Below are 14,859 nucleotides of genomic sequence, written 5' to 3'. Positions count from 1 at the left end.
ACCTCAATCATCTTCAACCCCGCCTCGCGATCATGTGCTGATAGCTCCAATCATTCTACTGATGCAGCGTCGTCGGATATCACTAGAGGGGCATCCTTGCGGCGGGATGAGATGATAATGATTCGTGGAGGGGAACCATGTCGGTCACAGCTCCCCCGACACCGGGCGATCAGATGGACGGTCCCAATCGCGCGGGGTCCCACTGAGCCCCGACAGGGTCCATCATACATCTGATGAGAGACTCTTGAGAGATATGGTTGCAAGTGTTTAAACTTGCATTCGAGCAGGCCACCCGAAGATACAGAAATATTTCTTGACTTTCCCCGTTGAAATATGTCATGAACTCCAACCGAATTTTGATTTCTTTGTATTCTTCTCGCATGGTCAGTCAGTTGCCACAAGGATCAGTGATTATCACACACGCGAATCCCACCCAGCTTCCATTCTCATAAGCACCGCCCGGCAAATTCGGGCCGTGAATCCACACTGACTCCTCGAAGAGACCATGAATGTCAACGAAAGATTTAAAACATCATTACTGAGTATTGGTTAAGTATGTTTAGCTACTAATTTCAAGTCGTAGACTGAAAAAGTCTTCCCCTCTCAACATGGCTAATGGCTTGGACTATCTTCATCTCCACCTGTCCTCTCTGGCCTCATCCTTCACCTAGAAAGACCGGTGGCTTCGGGCTCGGGCGCCGCAGTCGACGAAGCAACCGGGTCTCCAAAATCAGGATCAATCTCGTCCTGCGATGGCGTATCGTCGCCACAATCCGTGCCATCCGGACCAACGCCAGTGAAGAAAGTGTCGCTATAAGCAGAGTCGAGAATCCCCTGAAAGTTGGCATCGCTGAAGGGGACTCTGGTGTGCTCATATCGAATGCCATTCAGCTGCTCCTTCGCTGCAGCCGGAAGCCGATCCCAGGCAACCAGAGGAGGACTCAAGGCTCCTTCTGGACCATTTGCGGAAGGGATAAGAGGAACTCCGGCATCGTAAGCCAGAATGGGGCGCGTTGCTGTCGATGAGTTCTCCCAGCTAACGAACAGGGTATTGGTCGTGTGTGTGGTGTCGAAAGCCCCTTGTGGGTTCGTCGAGTACGCCACGCCACGCGGCGAAAAGTTGTTGATATCGTCGGGACACTTGTCGACGGCCAGCCAAACGACGGCCGTGATCCAGTGATGCTTGTGCTGCTCGTCGTTGCCCTGCACTTTGGGTAGGTAGTAGCTGTAGATGATGCCCGTCCGACCGTGGGACTTTCCGATTCGTGTATAAGTCTGGCCAGTTTGGCCAAAGTCGCGGCAGTCGCCGCCGGCTTTACCCGTTGGCTTCAAGCCAGCACTAGCATACGAGCTTCATCAGTACTTGCTAACTATGTTGTTTGGTCCTTGAGAACTGTATGTGCAAAGTCCAAGGGTTGTTTTCACTTACCCAGCAGCACCATCAGCATCGACCGCTGCGTATGGAACACATCCGTGCCATGAGTGGATCAGCGGTTTGAAAGTCATCTGGACCTCGCCATCGAGATCATAGCCAGGAGCTTCCGCCAGGGGGACGACTTTGTCGTGGTTCGCCCATTTGTCGTTTACGGCAACGTCTCCATCGCGCTTCCAATTTGTATGTGAAGTTGCTGCGCTAGCAAAATCTAGCGAAGATACCAGAAAAAGCAAAAGAGAAGCTCGAAGTGACATTTTGAAACTAGATTTTAAGCAAGACTTGAGAATAATCCGGAGAAGATGAGATGTCTAAAAGCGTTCTAATAGTAGCCATGAATATTGAAGTAGGCTTGGAGAGTCTTATAGTCAACTGTTTCGTCTATAATGATCTTGCAAAAGACTGACGGGTGACAAAGAACATTCTCCTAAATCGTAATACTTTGCTAAATCTACGGGCAAGAGACGAGATTATTTTGTCGACGAGAACCAGCTTTCTAACGGTGAAGCCGTGAAGTATAATTTAGTAGATCTAATCAGAGGATAATGACGACTATGCTGACGGCCCCAAACGCGGCGTGGGCTATTGAGCCTCATAATTGATTGCGGCCTAGGTTTCGCTTGAAATCCACTGCGGCTACGAATGTATAGCTGGGATCGCCGCGTAGGCTTAAACCTTCCTAAGTGACGCCGAGAACCACGTCAAGAGATGCTACCTTGATGATCCATTGGTTTAATCTACTGAAGTCCCTAGTCTATCAGTATACATTCCCAAGCACCCAACCTAGTCGTAGATCATATTCAAGTAATATATCAGACGAACACAATGACACTAGCCGTCCTTGACAAAGGAGAATTAGATGGAGTTTTACGTGATGACGATGAATCATCCTACATGTAGGCATGGCAAGGTGTACCCTGAAAAGTGATTCAACCGACAAAGACCCTTTGTTTCCTTGCATCTCTCTATACCGACTCAGGATGATTTGTGGTGAACCATGGGAAAAGGTTAATAGAGGAGCAAAGGTAATATAAATGAAAGAGTCATGCTATTCCTGGCTATAATCCCGGAGACTTTCGTCTCCTATCGAGTCAAAGAAGAGAATCTAGAAGCACGTTCATGTAGTGCGTACCGAACTCGTATGATTCCTCTGCAGGGTCTGTGGTGTGAACATCCAGCAGGATCCTGCCAGGTCTACCTTGAATATCCCTCAATAGTATGTGTATAGCTCGATGGACACACTAGGCTGTAAAAGCTTTAGTTTTGCAAATGATGTCAGGGAAACAGCCTCGCAGATGTATTAATCCATTGATACAAGCTAGCTACATGTACCGGCACAACTCCAAGTCCTACATGCCTTGACCGTTCGGTGTCGAAAACAGCCATTCGCCCAAATTTCGTACTTCACTAGACCAAACTACTTTATAGTTGCCGTGCTGTTTTCTGGCTGAGAGTTTGTTCAGTCTGGTCGAGGAAACTTGGGAGTTCTAAAATTGGGAAAGGAGCACGGTCGGTCTCGCGAATAATGTTCTCGCCATCAAGCTCTGAAATCCAGGAAAGAAAGGTGATCGTGCCGCTTGGGTGATGCATAGACGCCAAGCTGATTGGCGGTAATCAAGGTGCAATTAATGTCACACGTCAGTGTTATGAAGGCGTCCGCATGTTCGGCGAATTTCTCGTTGGTTTGATCCTCGTTCTGTTCCTTGAAGTCCGGCGGGATCGAGTTGCTCCGATGCAGCCCGCAGGTCCGGAGTACCCGGGACTTTCGGGTTTACGCTTTGACTTACGGTTACATCCAAGAGGCCGTTGGAGGGCTGATGCGACTCTATTCTTTAAGTGAGTTGTGGCTTGTGTCATCTCCACCGTGAGTTTCTCTTTTTCATGAGCACAGTGCTGCCAAGAGTCTAGTCAATATCCCGCCGTTGGCTCCATCTCGCGGGATCTCTCGCTTCAATCGGTAATAGAACACATACTAGAACTACCTCATCACTGTATATTGACTATTGTGAAGATTGATCGTCGAGGAGCCTTTCTTGAGAGCGGAAATTGCTTCCAACTTAGACGGCATCTCTTCGCTGGAATCTATCTAGGTTTTTTGACGTCGAAAATCACCAGATGGATGAGTTGCTCAACTACGGGATGGCCGAAGATGGGGACTCCCAAATCATGGACTCTGTCATTGCGCAGATCGAGGAACTATCAGCTTGGAAAACCTCACGTATAAATGGTTTGTAACTTCAGTATTCTGTTGCATGGTCAATCAATGTCACCAGATCTTCAGCGTAGTGTCTTCTTAAACATCCACAATGAGGTTTCTGCAACTTCTCGCCTACTGCGCCGCCGCCTCCGGCCTGGCCCTTCCGAAGCCCGACACAGAGCTCGCGGTACGCGCTCCAGGCGACTTAGCTACTACAGAAAGCAATGTATTCGACGTCGACGGTATCTTATCCCGCGACTCTAGTGCGGCGTGGATAGAGGCCGAGAAGGTCGTTGGCACCCTTTCGCACAACACATACTACTACTTCATGTCCTGCAACAAGGCGTACCCTGGCCAAAAGGGCATGACTCCCTCTCAGCAATACACCATTGATGAGACGGGCTGTCTTCATGTTGGACTGATCATTGGAAAGACTGCTGTCTTTCAGAAGAAGTTCAAGGCCAGTTATCTTCACGTTAGGCGTCTGGCAGACAATCCCAACACATGGACTCAGACCAGACACGATTGGGACGAAGTCAAGAGAATGCAGCGGTAGGAATTCCTCCAAGACAAGTTTCACTAGAGGAATCAATGAATCTTTACTAATTCCGCTCTCTTCATAGTATTGACTACGGTGGAACTACGTCATCGTCCAAGGGCAATCTCGATAGGGTCGTGAGAAAGGGTACGGCTTTTCCTATGATACATATGACAAGATGCAGATTCTAACATGAATTGGCTGTAGGTGAGGAGTGGATTGCATTATCTGGCGGCCAGTATTCTGCGGACTGGAACTGTTTGGCCTACTACCGCTTTATGGCCTCGAAGCTCTAAATGTAGGCTTCAACGAGTTGAGAACATGAACGAACACAGCTTGAACTCGAAAGATATTTGTTAGAGTGAACGGATAGCTGTCGTGTGTATTCCGACCCACCTACAATTTATTCGTCGTAAGGTATCATGAGGTATAACGTCTATTCCGAAGCATTTGGGGTTGATATATTTGAATCTGAAGTACGGCGTCTTCCCCATCTCTAGGTGGTGTTGCTTTAATTCAAGGACGCAAATCCTTCGCTGTGGTCAACACTGGAATAACATGGGTTCCCGATTGAACGGGACTGGCGGCTAAGTTGACGTAATCGTTGGGGCCTGTAGCAGAGGGGTAGCATTCTGTATACCACACCCAGGAATCAAAGTAGTTGAGAGAAATCAATGACGAATCCGCTATAAATTCTTTGAAACTTTGAAAACAGTAGTTACCTGTTACTGAATCCTGATAAACTTGGAACGAACCAGTCGAAAGTATTGAGTAAGTCAAAGCGAAACGCTGGCAATTGTAGTGACCTCGATCCTAAGCTACTCAGACTTCTTTCGTCCTGTTGCCAATCGTCGTTATTCAGATGGTGGTCCAAGACACATTGAACGAGGTGCTTGAAGCTGGCGCATGACTGTCCAGCAGGTGCAGAAGGGGGGACCCAATCGAGGAACCCTACTAGTAGACTGAGCTGTTGCACAATAGAGGATCTTGTTATTTCAACGTTTTGGGCTCTGGAATATGTAGGGTTCGGCTGAAGTAATCCTTGACATAGGATACCACCAGCAGGGGCACCATACTCTAAAAGCTAGACTCTGGTTCAGTAAGTGTATATGACAAGTTGAGAGGATTCTTACCAGCCATTCGAAGTCACGTAGAATGACAGGATCATTAAGAGAGTCTCGTCGTTTCCATAGTTCGATAGTCAATCTCACAAGATCGAAGCTTGTTGAGAGCAGATCAGTGTCGCCGAAACTGCTGTAACGGAGAAGTAGCCTTTCTGCGAAGAAGAGGTTTTTCAGGTGATCGAGTTGAAGCGTAATCTTGAAGTATAGAGTACGACAGTCTAGGCTAGCATCAATGAGATTGCTGGGACTATACCTCAGGGCTTCCGGAATCATGGACGGGAATACGATTTGTCGATTCCTCAAGGCTCTATCCCAAGATGTTAGTCTAGCTTGGTCCAATGACAACGTATTAGTTACACGAACTGTATTTGACTTTGTTCCACATGCTGATTGTGAGATAATGCGACAGCAATGAGTTCGTCTCGGATGCTAGCAATCATATATCGTGCCCGAATGACAGTCGAAGGATATATTTTCCCCCCTGTATTCCAGCCATGATCGTCAAGAGATTGAATTGCGTGGGCCAAAGTAGTCTTGTCGGATGCAATGTCTTCGTCGCTAATGTCGAGTGGCATTGGAGTAGAGCAGAAGCTGTTAGTCAAGAGAGGCGGCCGGCCAGTGAAAGAGACACCGAACTTGTCACTGGTAAAAACCTGAGCGACGATCCGTCGTCGATTCTCGGAGCAAAGTGTTGGTTCATAAGAGGGCCCATTTTCTAGATTATGGTTCCCAAGATACGTAAGCATGGTGACAGACAAGCTGTGGGATACATAGCTCGAGATGCCTATGATCAATTAGTAAAGACGCCAAAACACTTTTCTTGAAGGCGTATTTACGGGCATCACCATCCACAATGGAATCAAGAACTGATTTACGTCGGCAAAGCTCCAACAAGAGATCGTTACCATCAGTAAAGGTACGTGCAAGCTCGATACAATAGCCTAAACAGGTTCGAGCTGTTTGAGGAGATGCGGTCTCCGAGAACGCTTTGAAATGATGACGTTGTAGAGAACCAACGTCATCCGAAACGCGTGCGATACTCGCCCATAGGAGCCCTATGGACTCCCAACGGAGGTTTTGGCCATGGAATTGACTGATCCATTGAGAGGCATCATCGTGCTCGTCCTTGACAGCTCGTCTAGTGTTCCTACAAAGAATCTCGGCCAAATTGCTGAAGCGTTTGTCGCCATCGTGCTGCCATATTTCGAACGCAGCTTGGAGTGATCTGATGATCCGATCAACAGCAGTATGGTTCCATCCCTTCTGCTCATGGAGGGGTTCTTGAGAGTACGTCTGCAAGCTAGGCAAACATCGAAGGACATATAGCGCCGATTCTTGGGAAGGTGACGGGAGCTCACGAAAAATGACTTGATTGTGAACTTTCTCGTGACTATGTGCAAGCTTTTGGTTGGGATCCTAGAGCGAAGCACCTCCACTAGCTAGAAAAATGTCAAACTCAGTCTCTTCAAAAACTTTATTATGACTTGTGAAGCCAAAATAGCCCGAAGAAGTGGAATTTGACGTGGTGTCTGCTACTGGTTCCTGTCTGAGGCCGGCATCGGTCTCAATTTCGAGGTCGGCAGCTGAATCAGGCGTATGTGTCTCCAGATGCGGTGTTGACGGGTATATGCAATTGCGCTTAGTTCGTGCTCTCCGACAGCGATTGCATATTGGCTGCGAGCGGTCACAAGCAAGCTTCCGGCTGCGACAAGGAGCACACGGCGGCTGACGGGTGTTGCGACAAGACGAGGAGGGAGACTCAGAGCCAACCATTATTCGAGAAAGCAATGGATTTAAGTAAAATGCGAGCGTATGCGCAGCAACAGACGTTTGGTCGACTGATCGACCGAGGCGACTATTCCAACGCAAGGTGACATTACTGGTTGATTGGTTGAATGATTGAAATTTCTTACTTGGTTTCAGCCGCCTTTGTCAGCAGCTATGCTCGCAAAGCGGGGGTTGGTCAAGAGCTGGCGCGCTCTACTCATGTTGATGGCATGGCGCTCGGTCTCGGCTTCGGTCATTGGCAGTGAATACATATATCGGCTTCGGCTAATGCGTCAATCACCCAAAAGTCCTGTCACCTACACAGGAAGCATAAGGCTTCGGCCCGAAGCCGAGATGAAGGCTGGATTTTGGACTGTAGGCTTCATCAAAGTACTGCCTGTTCTTGAGAACCCAGAGCAAGATATATAGCAGTACGAATTCCTCGACTTTCGTAATCCTACGTGCACGGCTGTCTCTGTAGAAACGCTCTCAGTTCTCTTCACTATATTTAACCACAGCGCCATTATGAATGCGGAGGGGGCCCTTAAGGGTCTTATAGGGAAGTATCCCGCCAAGGCACACGCCTTACGTGTGGCTCAATACATCCATACTAAGATGCCTTACACAAATGGTTTTCTCTTCCTTGCTGGGGCCCGAAAGGAATTCTACGATGATACAGACCTAGCGATTCTATACCGCCAGCAGAGGTCCTTCATGTACCTGACTGGTGTTACCATTCCCAACTGCCACCTGATCTACGACATTGGGGAGGCTCGTTCGACACTCTTTATCCCACCCGTCGATTCCGAGGAGATCATCTGGTCTGGATTGCCCCTTTCGAAGGAGGAAATCCTTGATAAGTATGATGTTGACTCTGTCCTGCCCAACACAGAACTCCAATCATCGCTAGACTCCATAGGAAGCCAAGCATACCAGCGCAAGGCTGCAATCTTCACCATCGGTCACCACCAGAGGCCTGATACTACTTTTCCTACGGAAACGGTAGTAGACTCGACCTTACTTAAAGAAGCAATCGACGAGTGCCGAGTGATCAAAGATGATTACGAGATTGCTTTAATGTACAAGGCGAACATCATCAGTTCTATTGCACATCGAGCTGTGATCAAATCCATCAAGGAATGCAAAACCGAATCAGAGATCGACGGCGTGTTTCTGGGGGAATGCACGAAACAGGGAGCAAAGATTCAAGCCTACCCGAGCATTGTTGCAAGCGGGCGCACAGCGGCAACGATGCACTACGAGAGCAACAATTAAGACCTCTATCAGAGTGGCAAGCCAAAGGATGTGGTCGTGGTGGATGCTGGGGCCGAGTGGAGTTGCTATGGTGCAGACATTGTGAGCTTGTCTTCCTTTACCTTCTTCCCGAGTCTGACTAACACGAAGCAGACTCGAACTCTTCCTATCTCTGGGAAATTTACCCGCGAGTCCCGCGCCATCTATGATATCGTGCTGAACATGCAAGAATAGTGCATTGCAGCATTGAAGGAAGGGGTGTTGTGGGATGATCTGCATGTGTTAGCACACAAAGTTGCGATCGATGGTCTCTTAGCACTTGGTATCTTGCAAGGGGACAAGGATGAAATCTTGAGAGAAAGAGTCAGCACTGCTTTTATGCCCCATGGACTCGGCCATTTTCTGGGCATGGACACACATGATACAGGCGGTCAATGCGACAAAGCCGATATCGATCCTATGTTCAAGTACTTGAGAGTCAGAAGACGTCTACCTGCGGGATGCATTGTAACGGTAGAACCAGGTGTGAGTTTTGTCCTCAATCCCCTATTGCTTACACCAATACAAATCATTCTTCATCTGAAGCTAACACATCTAGATACACTTTGGCGAACATCTGATTCGGCCCCTTCTCCATGATGAACAACTGTCAAAGTACATTGACGAAAGGGTATTGGACCAATACTGGGACGTTGGTGGTGTTTGGTGAGTCCATATCAAATCAAAATAGAATCACACACTACTAACAATACCTCCTAGTATCGAAGATGACCTTCTTGTCACGGAGTCTGGCAGCATAAACTTGACGGATGTACCCAAAGATCCAGATGAATTGGAGAGAATCTTGTCAGGAGTGGCTGTGAAATCGTGATCAGCTTTTACCAATCAGCTTCTAGCTCAAATGAACGAATCAATCCACTCTTTGAACCGATCATGTAGATTCAAGTATTAGTTGATGTCGGGCGAATGCCGGAAAGATTTCGGGGCCCGAAAGATCCGCAGTGGATCTCCGCCGCCGGGCCCACACTCGGAGCCGTTCAGACTCGGAACTTTGAAGTTCCCATCAGGATGTTGCAAGGATGTGTGCCGAGCATATTCGAACATCCCGTCAGTTACTTGAAAATCTCCTAAAAAGGCTCGGCGATATTGAGGAATCAGCTTAAGCTAGCGGGAGAAGGGGGTCTCCGGCGAATCTGTTCCCATTTGATGGAATCGGGCTCTCGACTCTTGGCAAGAGTGTACATATTGTTAGTTGCACAAGTTCAAGAGCTTAGTTGATGGAGACATGATCAAGGAAATGCATGCTAGACTCTGTCGAGTCAACGAGCTGGTGGCCGGCGGGAATATGGAAAACCAACAAAATTCAATTCTTTGCGCCTGGTATCTTAGCCCGAGTTGCAGTCATCCTACACATCACTGAACATAAGGAATAACGACCGAGCCTGTCTTTAACACAACCGATTTGTGGACATGACCAAGTCGTAAATGCCGTTCCTAAGCCTGCCAACGCCATATCGAAACACCTTCCTCCAATGATTTATGCGTATCTTTGATCCATTTCGTAACGGGCTGCATTCGGGTCGTAGGTCTTGTTAGGCTCGTTGGAAGCGTAACCTCCAGTGTAACCTGTGCTTGGGTTGGCGGGAGCGTAATTTCCGCGGGGCAATGTGCCCTTGCGGAACTTGTGGTAGATGACGCTAGCGTAAATGAGGAGACCGACAAAGGAAGCGCTAAAGAACAGTCGAAGTTAGTTTGGCGTTTGATGGAAGGAAACGCATGGGAGTCACTTACAGAATAACGATCGCGATAATGAAGGTAAATGCGCCACCAGCGCCGATGATGGTCAGAATGAACAGAATGACCCAGACCAGAGTCTGGATGACGTTGGAGACCAGGAAGAATTTCGGGCTGAGGGTGCGTCGAGAGCGCTTGACGATGCAGACGATGTCGAGAATCAGGCAGATGAGAATAATAACCATAATGACGGAGAGGACGCCAATGACCCAGCTTGCTGTTCTGTTGTCGTCGCCGTAGTCGTTCAGAGTCTCCTTGTTGGAAGCGGCAACGGCGATGGTTCCAGCGTAGAGGACGATCTCAAGAACCATGATCGCGATTCGAATGACCCAGAAGGGAATCAAGACGCGCTTGAGGAACGGCGAGCTATCGCCGATGATGTATGCTTGAGTCATTTTGTCGGTGATCGTAGTTGTTCTGGTGCAAGTGGTCTGGTCGATTCCGGAAAGGATCGTATGGAGTATCGTCAAGGTGTTCGCGAGGCAAGTCTTCGATTATTAGATGTGAAGAGTTCTATGACAGCAAAGACGCAATGCCGAATGTCGTGAGAGACTCTTGCGCCTTAAGTAAAATTTGACGATGGCTACGCGCACTCGAAGGATCAAACCCCTTGGATCAGCAGCGCCGCATTTCCGTCTCGCTTACAGTTGGAATGTCTTAAGTTGGCGTTGGACCGGCGCGCCACAGCCCCTATCGACTTGGTCACCTAGGCCCTTGGCGACACAGCCCTAATTAGACTCTACAGGCCTTCAAAGTAACCTTAAGATACTCCAACACGCCCAGCAGCGCCCCCAAAGGCACTCTAAGTGGCTGAAATTGCCCTGTGTTGCCTGTTTCATGGGGCCGAAAGCAAGGAGGATCCTGACTGCCAGGGATCTCGGCTGACAGCAAGCGCCTGTTGGTGCGTCCCCAAGTGGCATAGCCCCGGATCAGCTTGTAGATCCCTAGCCCTCTTTGCGTCTTTTACAGCTTTTACCACCTATTCTCGACGACCAACACACCAAAGTCCCCGATCTCGGGCGGGCCTAGCTAATGTCGCTGCCTGTGGTGGAGATCTTTGAGCCTGTTGGGCTGACAGGGTGTAAGACTGTAGGACTGTGCCCCTCGTACCATTCCTAGACCGTCATTCGCAGATCTTTGTATGAAGTCATTTCCATGCCGCGTCGCTAACCGCCGAGACTTGAGAGAAGCCATTACGAGATTTGGCTCTAGAGCTGCGGCACTGCACAAACGGGGCCGATTTTTTAGCTCAGGCTGCCGGCACGATTTTCTAGCTTCCTCGACCCTGCATCCGAAATTGCCAACGGCAGCGCCATTTTGGGTGGAAGGCGTAGGAACTCTCTTCCCTAGGTAGTCACGATGTCTTGGAGAGATGCGATGCGTTGCACACGATCTTATGGTAGGGTACTCTGTAGTACTGCTATTTAATGACAGTGGCGTCAGCTAAGTACTTACATCGGCAGAGGACAAGTTTGTAAGAACTGTGTTCATGACGACCAATGCTACATCAATCGGGCGATATTGTGCGCCTCTCCAACATTGAGATTCCAGTCTTCATTCCAGGATAAGCAAAGCAATGATCGAGCGAAGAGCCTAACACTCGCTCCAATAGAAAATAGAATGAAAGACTACGGGTATCCCCTAATTTACTTCGCCGTACATACACAGGGCAAGCAGGGGTTAATTTCTCCTGGTGCATGCATGAGGAAACCAGCTAGTAACCAAGTGGTGCCATGCTAAGGGAGCTAAAAGCAGTGCAAATGGATGGCTTGTACAAAGCCACCCAAATGCCAACAGAACCTTAATTCTTATTTCCTAAAAATCTCTTCTTGAAGATCGCTCAGCCCTGTTTACCTGACACACGCACCAAATTCAATAGGTCTATTGCTTCCTGGTCAGTTGAACAGCAGCACTTGCTCCAATGAGGAGTGAACCATCTCACTCTACCGAGCTCGTACATGTATCCATCGGAAGATGGAGTTCACGAGTACATTCACATAACGTCCTGGTTGAGAGGTGCCCAAATGCAATCGATCAGCTTGAGGTACCTAGGTATTGAATGACTTGGCAGTATTTTACCTTAGCCACGAACTTGAGGCTAACACCGATCCTCCCCGACGGATTGTGGCTGGGGCCCGGAGTCGACAGGGTAAGAGAATCTGAGAACTACCGTGAATGACGGCATCTCACCTACTCATACGCATGTCATGTTCTCTTGACGTGCATACCTCTACAGGTTTATTGCCTGCAACAACCATCTAGGTCATGAAGGTTGAGTCCTGGGACCCATCACCGCTTCAAGTTGAGCGATCAGAGAGATGGCTTCATTATTGGCTTGCGCAAATAGCGGACCGCGAAGAGATGGGACGAAGAAATTTTGAGTTCACAGGCATGGCTTCATGTTGGCATGATATGAGGACGTGAAAATTTGATATACCCAGATTGGATCAAAGTAAACGCTTGGTTATAATCACTCGCCAAAGTCGGCGATTCGATAGATCAGAGATTACCCATACAAATTGCAACCGTCGTAAACAGATGCAGCAAGACCCGCCGTCGCATAACCAACGCACGAATCAAGATAACCCAACTTTCGGCCGAGCCCTGGGCCGACCGACCGATTGTTGACGTTTATCTCGTCCTACCAATCCAGGAAATACATCCGCTCTCATCTCCATGTGTTTTGTGCACAAGTGTCCACGTTTCCTGTCGGTCAGACTTGGCTACGTCCTGCATGTCATCTATGTCAGCGCTACATCTTGATACCGAGAACGTAATTGGTGCATTGATTTTCGTTGAACGCCAAATGTGATGGCCAGTGAAGGTCCATCAACGGCTCCTTGTCGATGTAAGCGCTACAGGTTGCGGTTTTTGCTCCGTGCAACACAGTAGCAATCCAAACTAACAGCAGTGCAAGCACTTAAGACGCATTAATATCAGTCGTTCAATGTCGCCTCAGAATTATGACCTTCGAAGCTCCATGTCTCTTGTCACTCACATCACAATTCACAATGTCTTCACCAAAGTTCCAGATCCCGCCAGAGTTCGAATCAAAAATCCGCCATGTCGAACCTCTGGACTCGCGCTCTGATGAAGAGATTCTCAAGTCTCTGAAAAGTCCTCTCCCAGTCACTTCAGAAAAAAACATCTGGGCCTTTTGGGATTCTGGTCTCGACAACATTCCAAGCTGGTGCCAACGCAACATCATTAACTGGGCTCGACTCTGCGGTCCAGGATGGGCGATTCGCGTTCTCGATGACGTCCCAGACTCTCTCAACAACGCCCTAAACTGGGTCAAGGAAGACCAACTACCCGAATCCTACGTTGCACACAAGATGGATGGGCCCCGTGTGTGGACTGGTCCCCACAGCGCAGACTTCCTCCGCGGTATTTGTCTGTACCAATATGGCGGTGCTTGGGTGGATGTGGGCACCATCCTCGTCCGGTCCATAGACGATCTCTGCTGGAAGCAACTCGAGGATCCAAAGAGCCCTTACCAGGTTTCCGCCCCTTGGATGTACTCGAACGTCGTAGCCAACCATTTCATTGCATGTCGCAAAGGTGACATGTTCATCAAACACTGGTAAGTCCGAATTGGTACTGGGACTCAACAATACGGCACAATCGCGACGTTAATTGCGGGGGAAGCTAATTGTTTATCAAGGCACGATGTTTTTATGGAGATTTGGAAGGGCCGCAACAGCTCCGATGGCATTTTCGCAAGTCCTCTCGTCTCTTTCGCACAAGACATGAACGCCGATGCAGTCGAAGCTCGGAACTTCAAATGGAACTGGAACGTTCCTCTCCCAAAGGTCCTGGAGTACATAGCTCAAATCGTGTGCTGGATCAGAGTTGCTGCGGTCAAAGAGCCTAAGGGTGGCTTCGATGGCGTGGATTACTTTCACAAGAAAATCCTTCTCCATGACTCGCTGTACGAAGACTGGCCGGCTGAAGCCATCATCGGTTGGGATGGTGAGGATCTCTTCGACCTCTTCTCAGTTCGATTGGATGCCGATCCAGAGTCTGAAGAATACAAGAAGGCTTACAACGTCGTATGGACGATCTTGACTACATCGACTATGCAGAAGGTCACCCACGCTGCAGGCATGACCTCGACCAAGGCATTGGGGACTTTGTGGGATATGAAAGAGAACGAGAACAGGGACCATGAACCTGGAACTTTTGCAGAGTTGCTGCGGTATGGAAGCGTTCATTTTGCACAAAATCGCGAGATTAAGTATATCACGCCGCCGAAGGCTGATTTTGTATTGGAGAAGGGTGTACTCGAGCCCTAAAGGGGTTTTCGGTTTTATCAGACTATTGCAGTCGAAGAATACTCGTTTTTCTACAAAGCAGTATATCGTAATGGCTTCAACCATCCATGGCCTCACCGCATATCACGTAACCTTAGTTATATAATCACCTAAGGTCTATATTTACTTATACTCTCTATTTTAGAGCGAACCTCGTACCTATTTCTTATTTTTAATAAATAACCGTTTTTTATATTTAATATTAATACTCCCTATTTATAACTATATAATAATTATAAACCTAGTTCTAATTTAAATTACTAAACCTCTATTAAAAAATTATTTTTTATAAACTACGATTTATTATATTTTTTTTATACTTAATTTTAACCCCTATTATATTTATAAAGCCCGTTCTTAAGTAATTATATTTTTTAAAAAAGTTTTTAAAATAATTAAATATAAGCTTAATTATTAATAAAATTAGTTAAAATAATACC

The 14,859-nt window shown here is 47.9% G+C and overlaps 5 protein-coding genes across 5 annotated transcripts; 3 read left to right on the top strand and 2 right to left on the bottom strand.

Moving 5' to 3' along the window:
- Positions 1-663: 663 nt before the first annotated feature.
- Positions 664-1,689, bottom strand: N0V96_011846 (uncharacterized protein; the record flags this gene model as incomplete). The annotated part of the gene is made up of 2 exons (XM_053192605.1): positions 664-1,339; positions 1,430-1,689. The coding sequence occupies 2 exons, from the start codon at positions 1,687-1,689 to the stop codon at positions 664-666; spliced, it is 936 nt and encodes a 311-aa protein (XP_053049962.1).
- A 1,858-nt stretch (positions 1,690-3,547) lies between these two features.
- N0V96_011845 (uncharacterized protein) lies at positions 3,548-4,185 on the top strand (the record flags this gene model as incomplete). The annotated part of the gene is made up of 2 exons (XM_053192606.2): positions 3,548-3,555; positions 3,744-4,185. 2 exons carry the CDS (start codon positions 3,548-3,550, stop codon positions 4,183-4,185), a joined length of 450 nt encoding a protein of 149 aa, XP_053049963.2.
- A 3,488-nt stretch (positions 4,186-7,673) lies between these two features.
- Positions 7,674-8,333, top strand: N0V96_011844 (uncharacterized protein; the record flags this gene model as incomplete). Its single annotated transcript, XM_053192607.2, has 1 exon — positions 7,674-8,333. One exon carries the CDS (start codon positions 7,674-7,676, stop codon positions 8,331-8,333), a length of 660 nt encoding a protein of 219 aa, XP_053049964.2.
- Positions 8,334-9,849: 1,516 nt separating this feature from the next.
- Positions 9,850-10,501, bottom strand: N0V96_011843 (uncharacterized protein; the record flags this gene model as incomplete). Its single annotated transcript, XM_053192608.2, has 2 exons — positions 9,850-10,042; positions 10,104-10,501. 2 exons carry the CDS (start codon positions 10,499-10,501, stop codon positions 9,850-9,852), a joined length of 591 nt encoding a protein of 196 aa, XP_053049965.1.
- Positions 10,502-13,117: 2,616 nt separating this feature from the next.
- N0V96_011842 (uncharacterized protein) lies at positions 13,118-14,401 on the top strand (the record flags this gene model as incomplete). Its single annotated transcript, XM_053192609.2, has 2 exons — positions 13,118-13,689; positions 13,771-14,401. The coding sequence occupies 2 exons, from the start codon at positions 13,118-13,120 to the stop codon at positions 14,399-14,401; spliced, it is 1,203 nt and encodes a 400-aa protein (XP_053049966.2).
- Positions 14,402-14,859: the final 458 nt, after the last annotated feature.

The sequence above is a fragment of the Colletotrichum fioriniae genome, assembly GCF_027942845.1.
Source record: "Colletotrichum fioriniae strain IMI 355084 chromosome Unknown scaffold_19, whole genome shotgun sequence".
Taxonomy (NCBI): domain Eukaryota; kingdom Fungi; phylum Ascomycota; class Sordariomycetes; order Glomerellales; family Glomerellaceae; genus Colletotrichum; species Colletotrichum fioriniae.
This window is presented reverse-complemented; position numbering and strand designations above follow the sequence as displayed.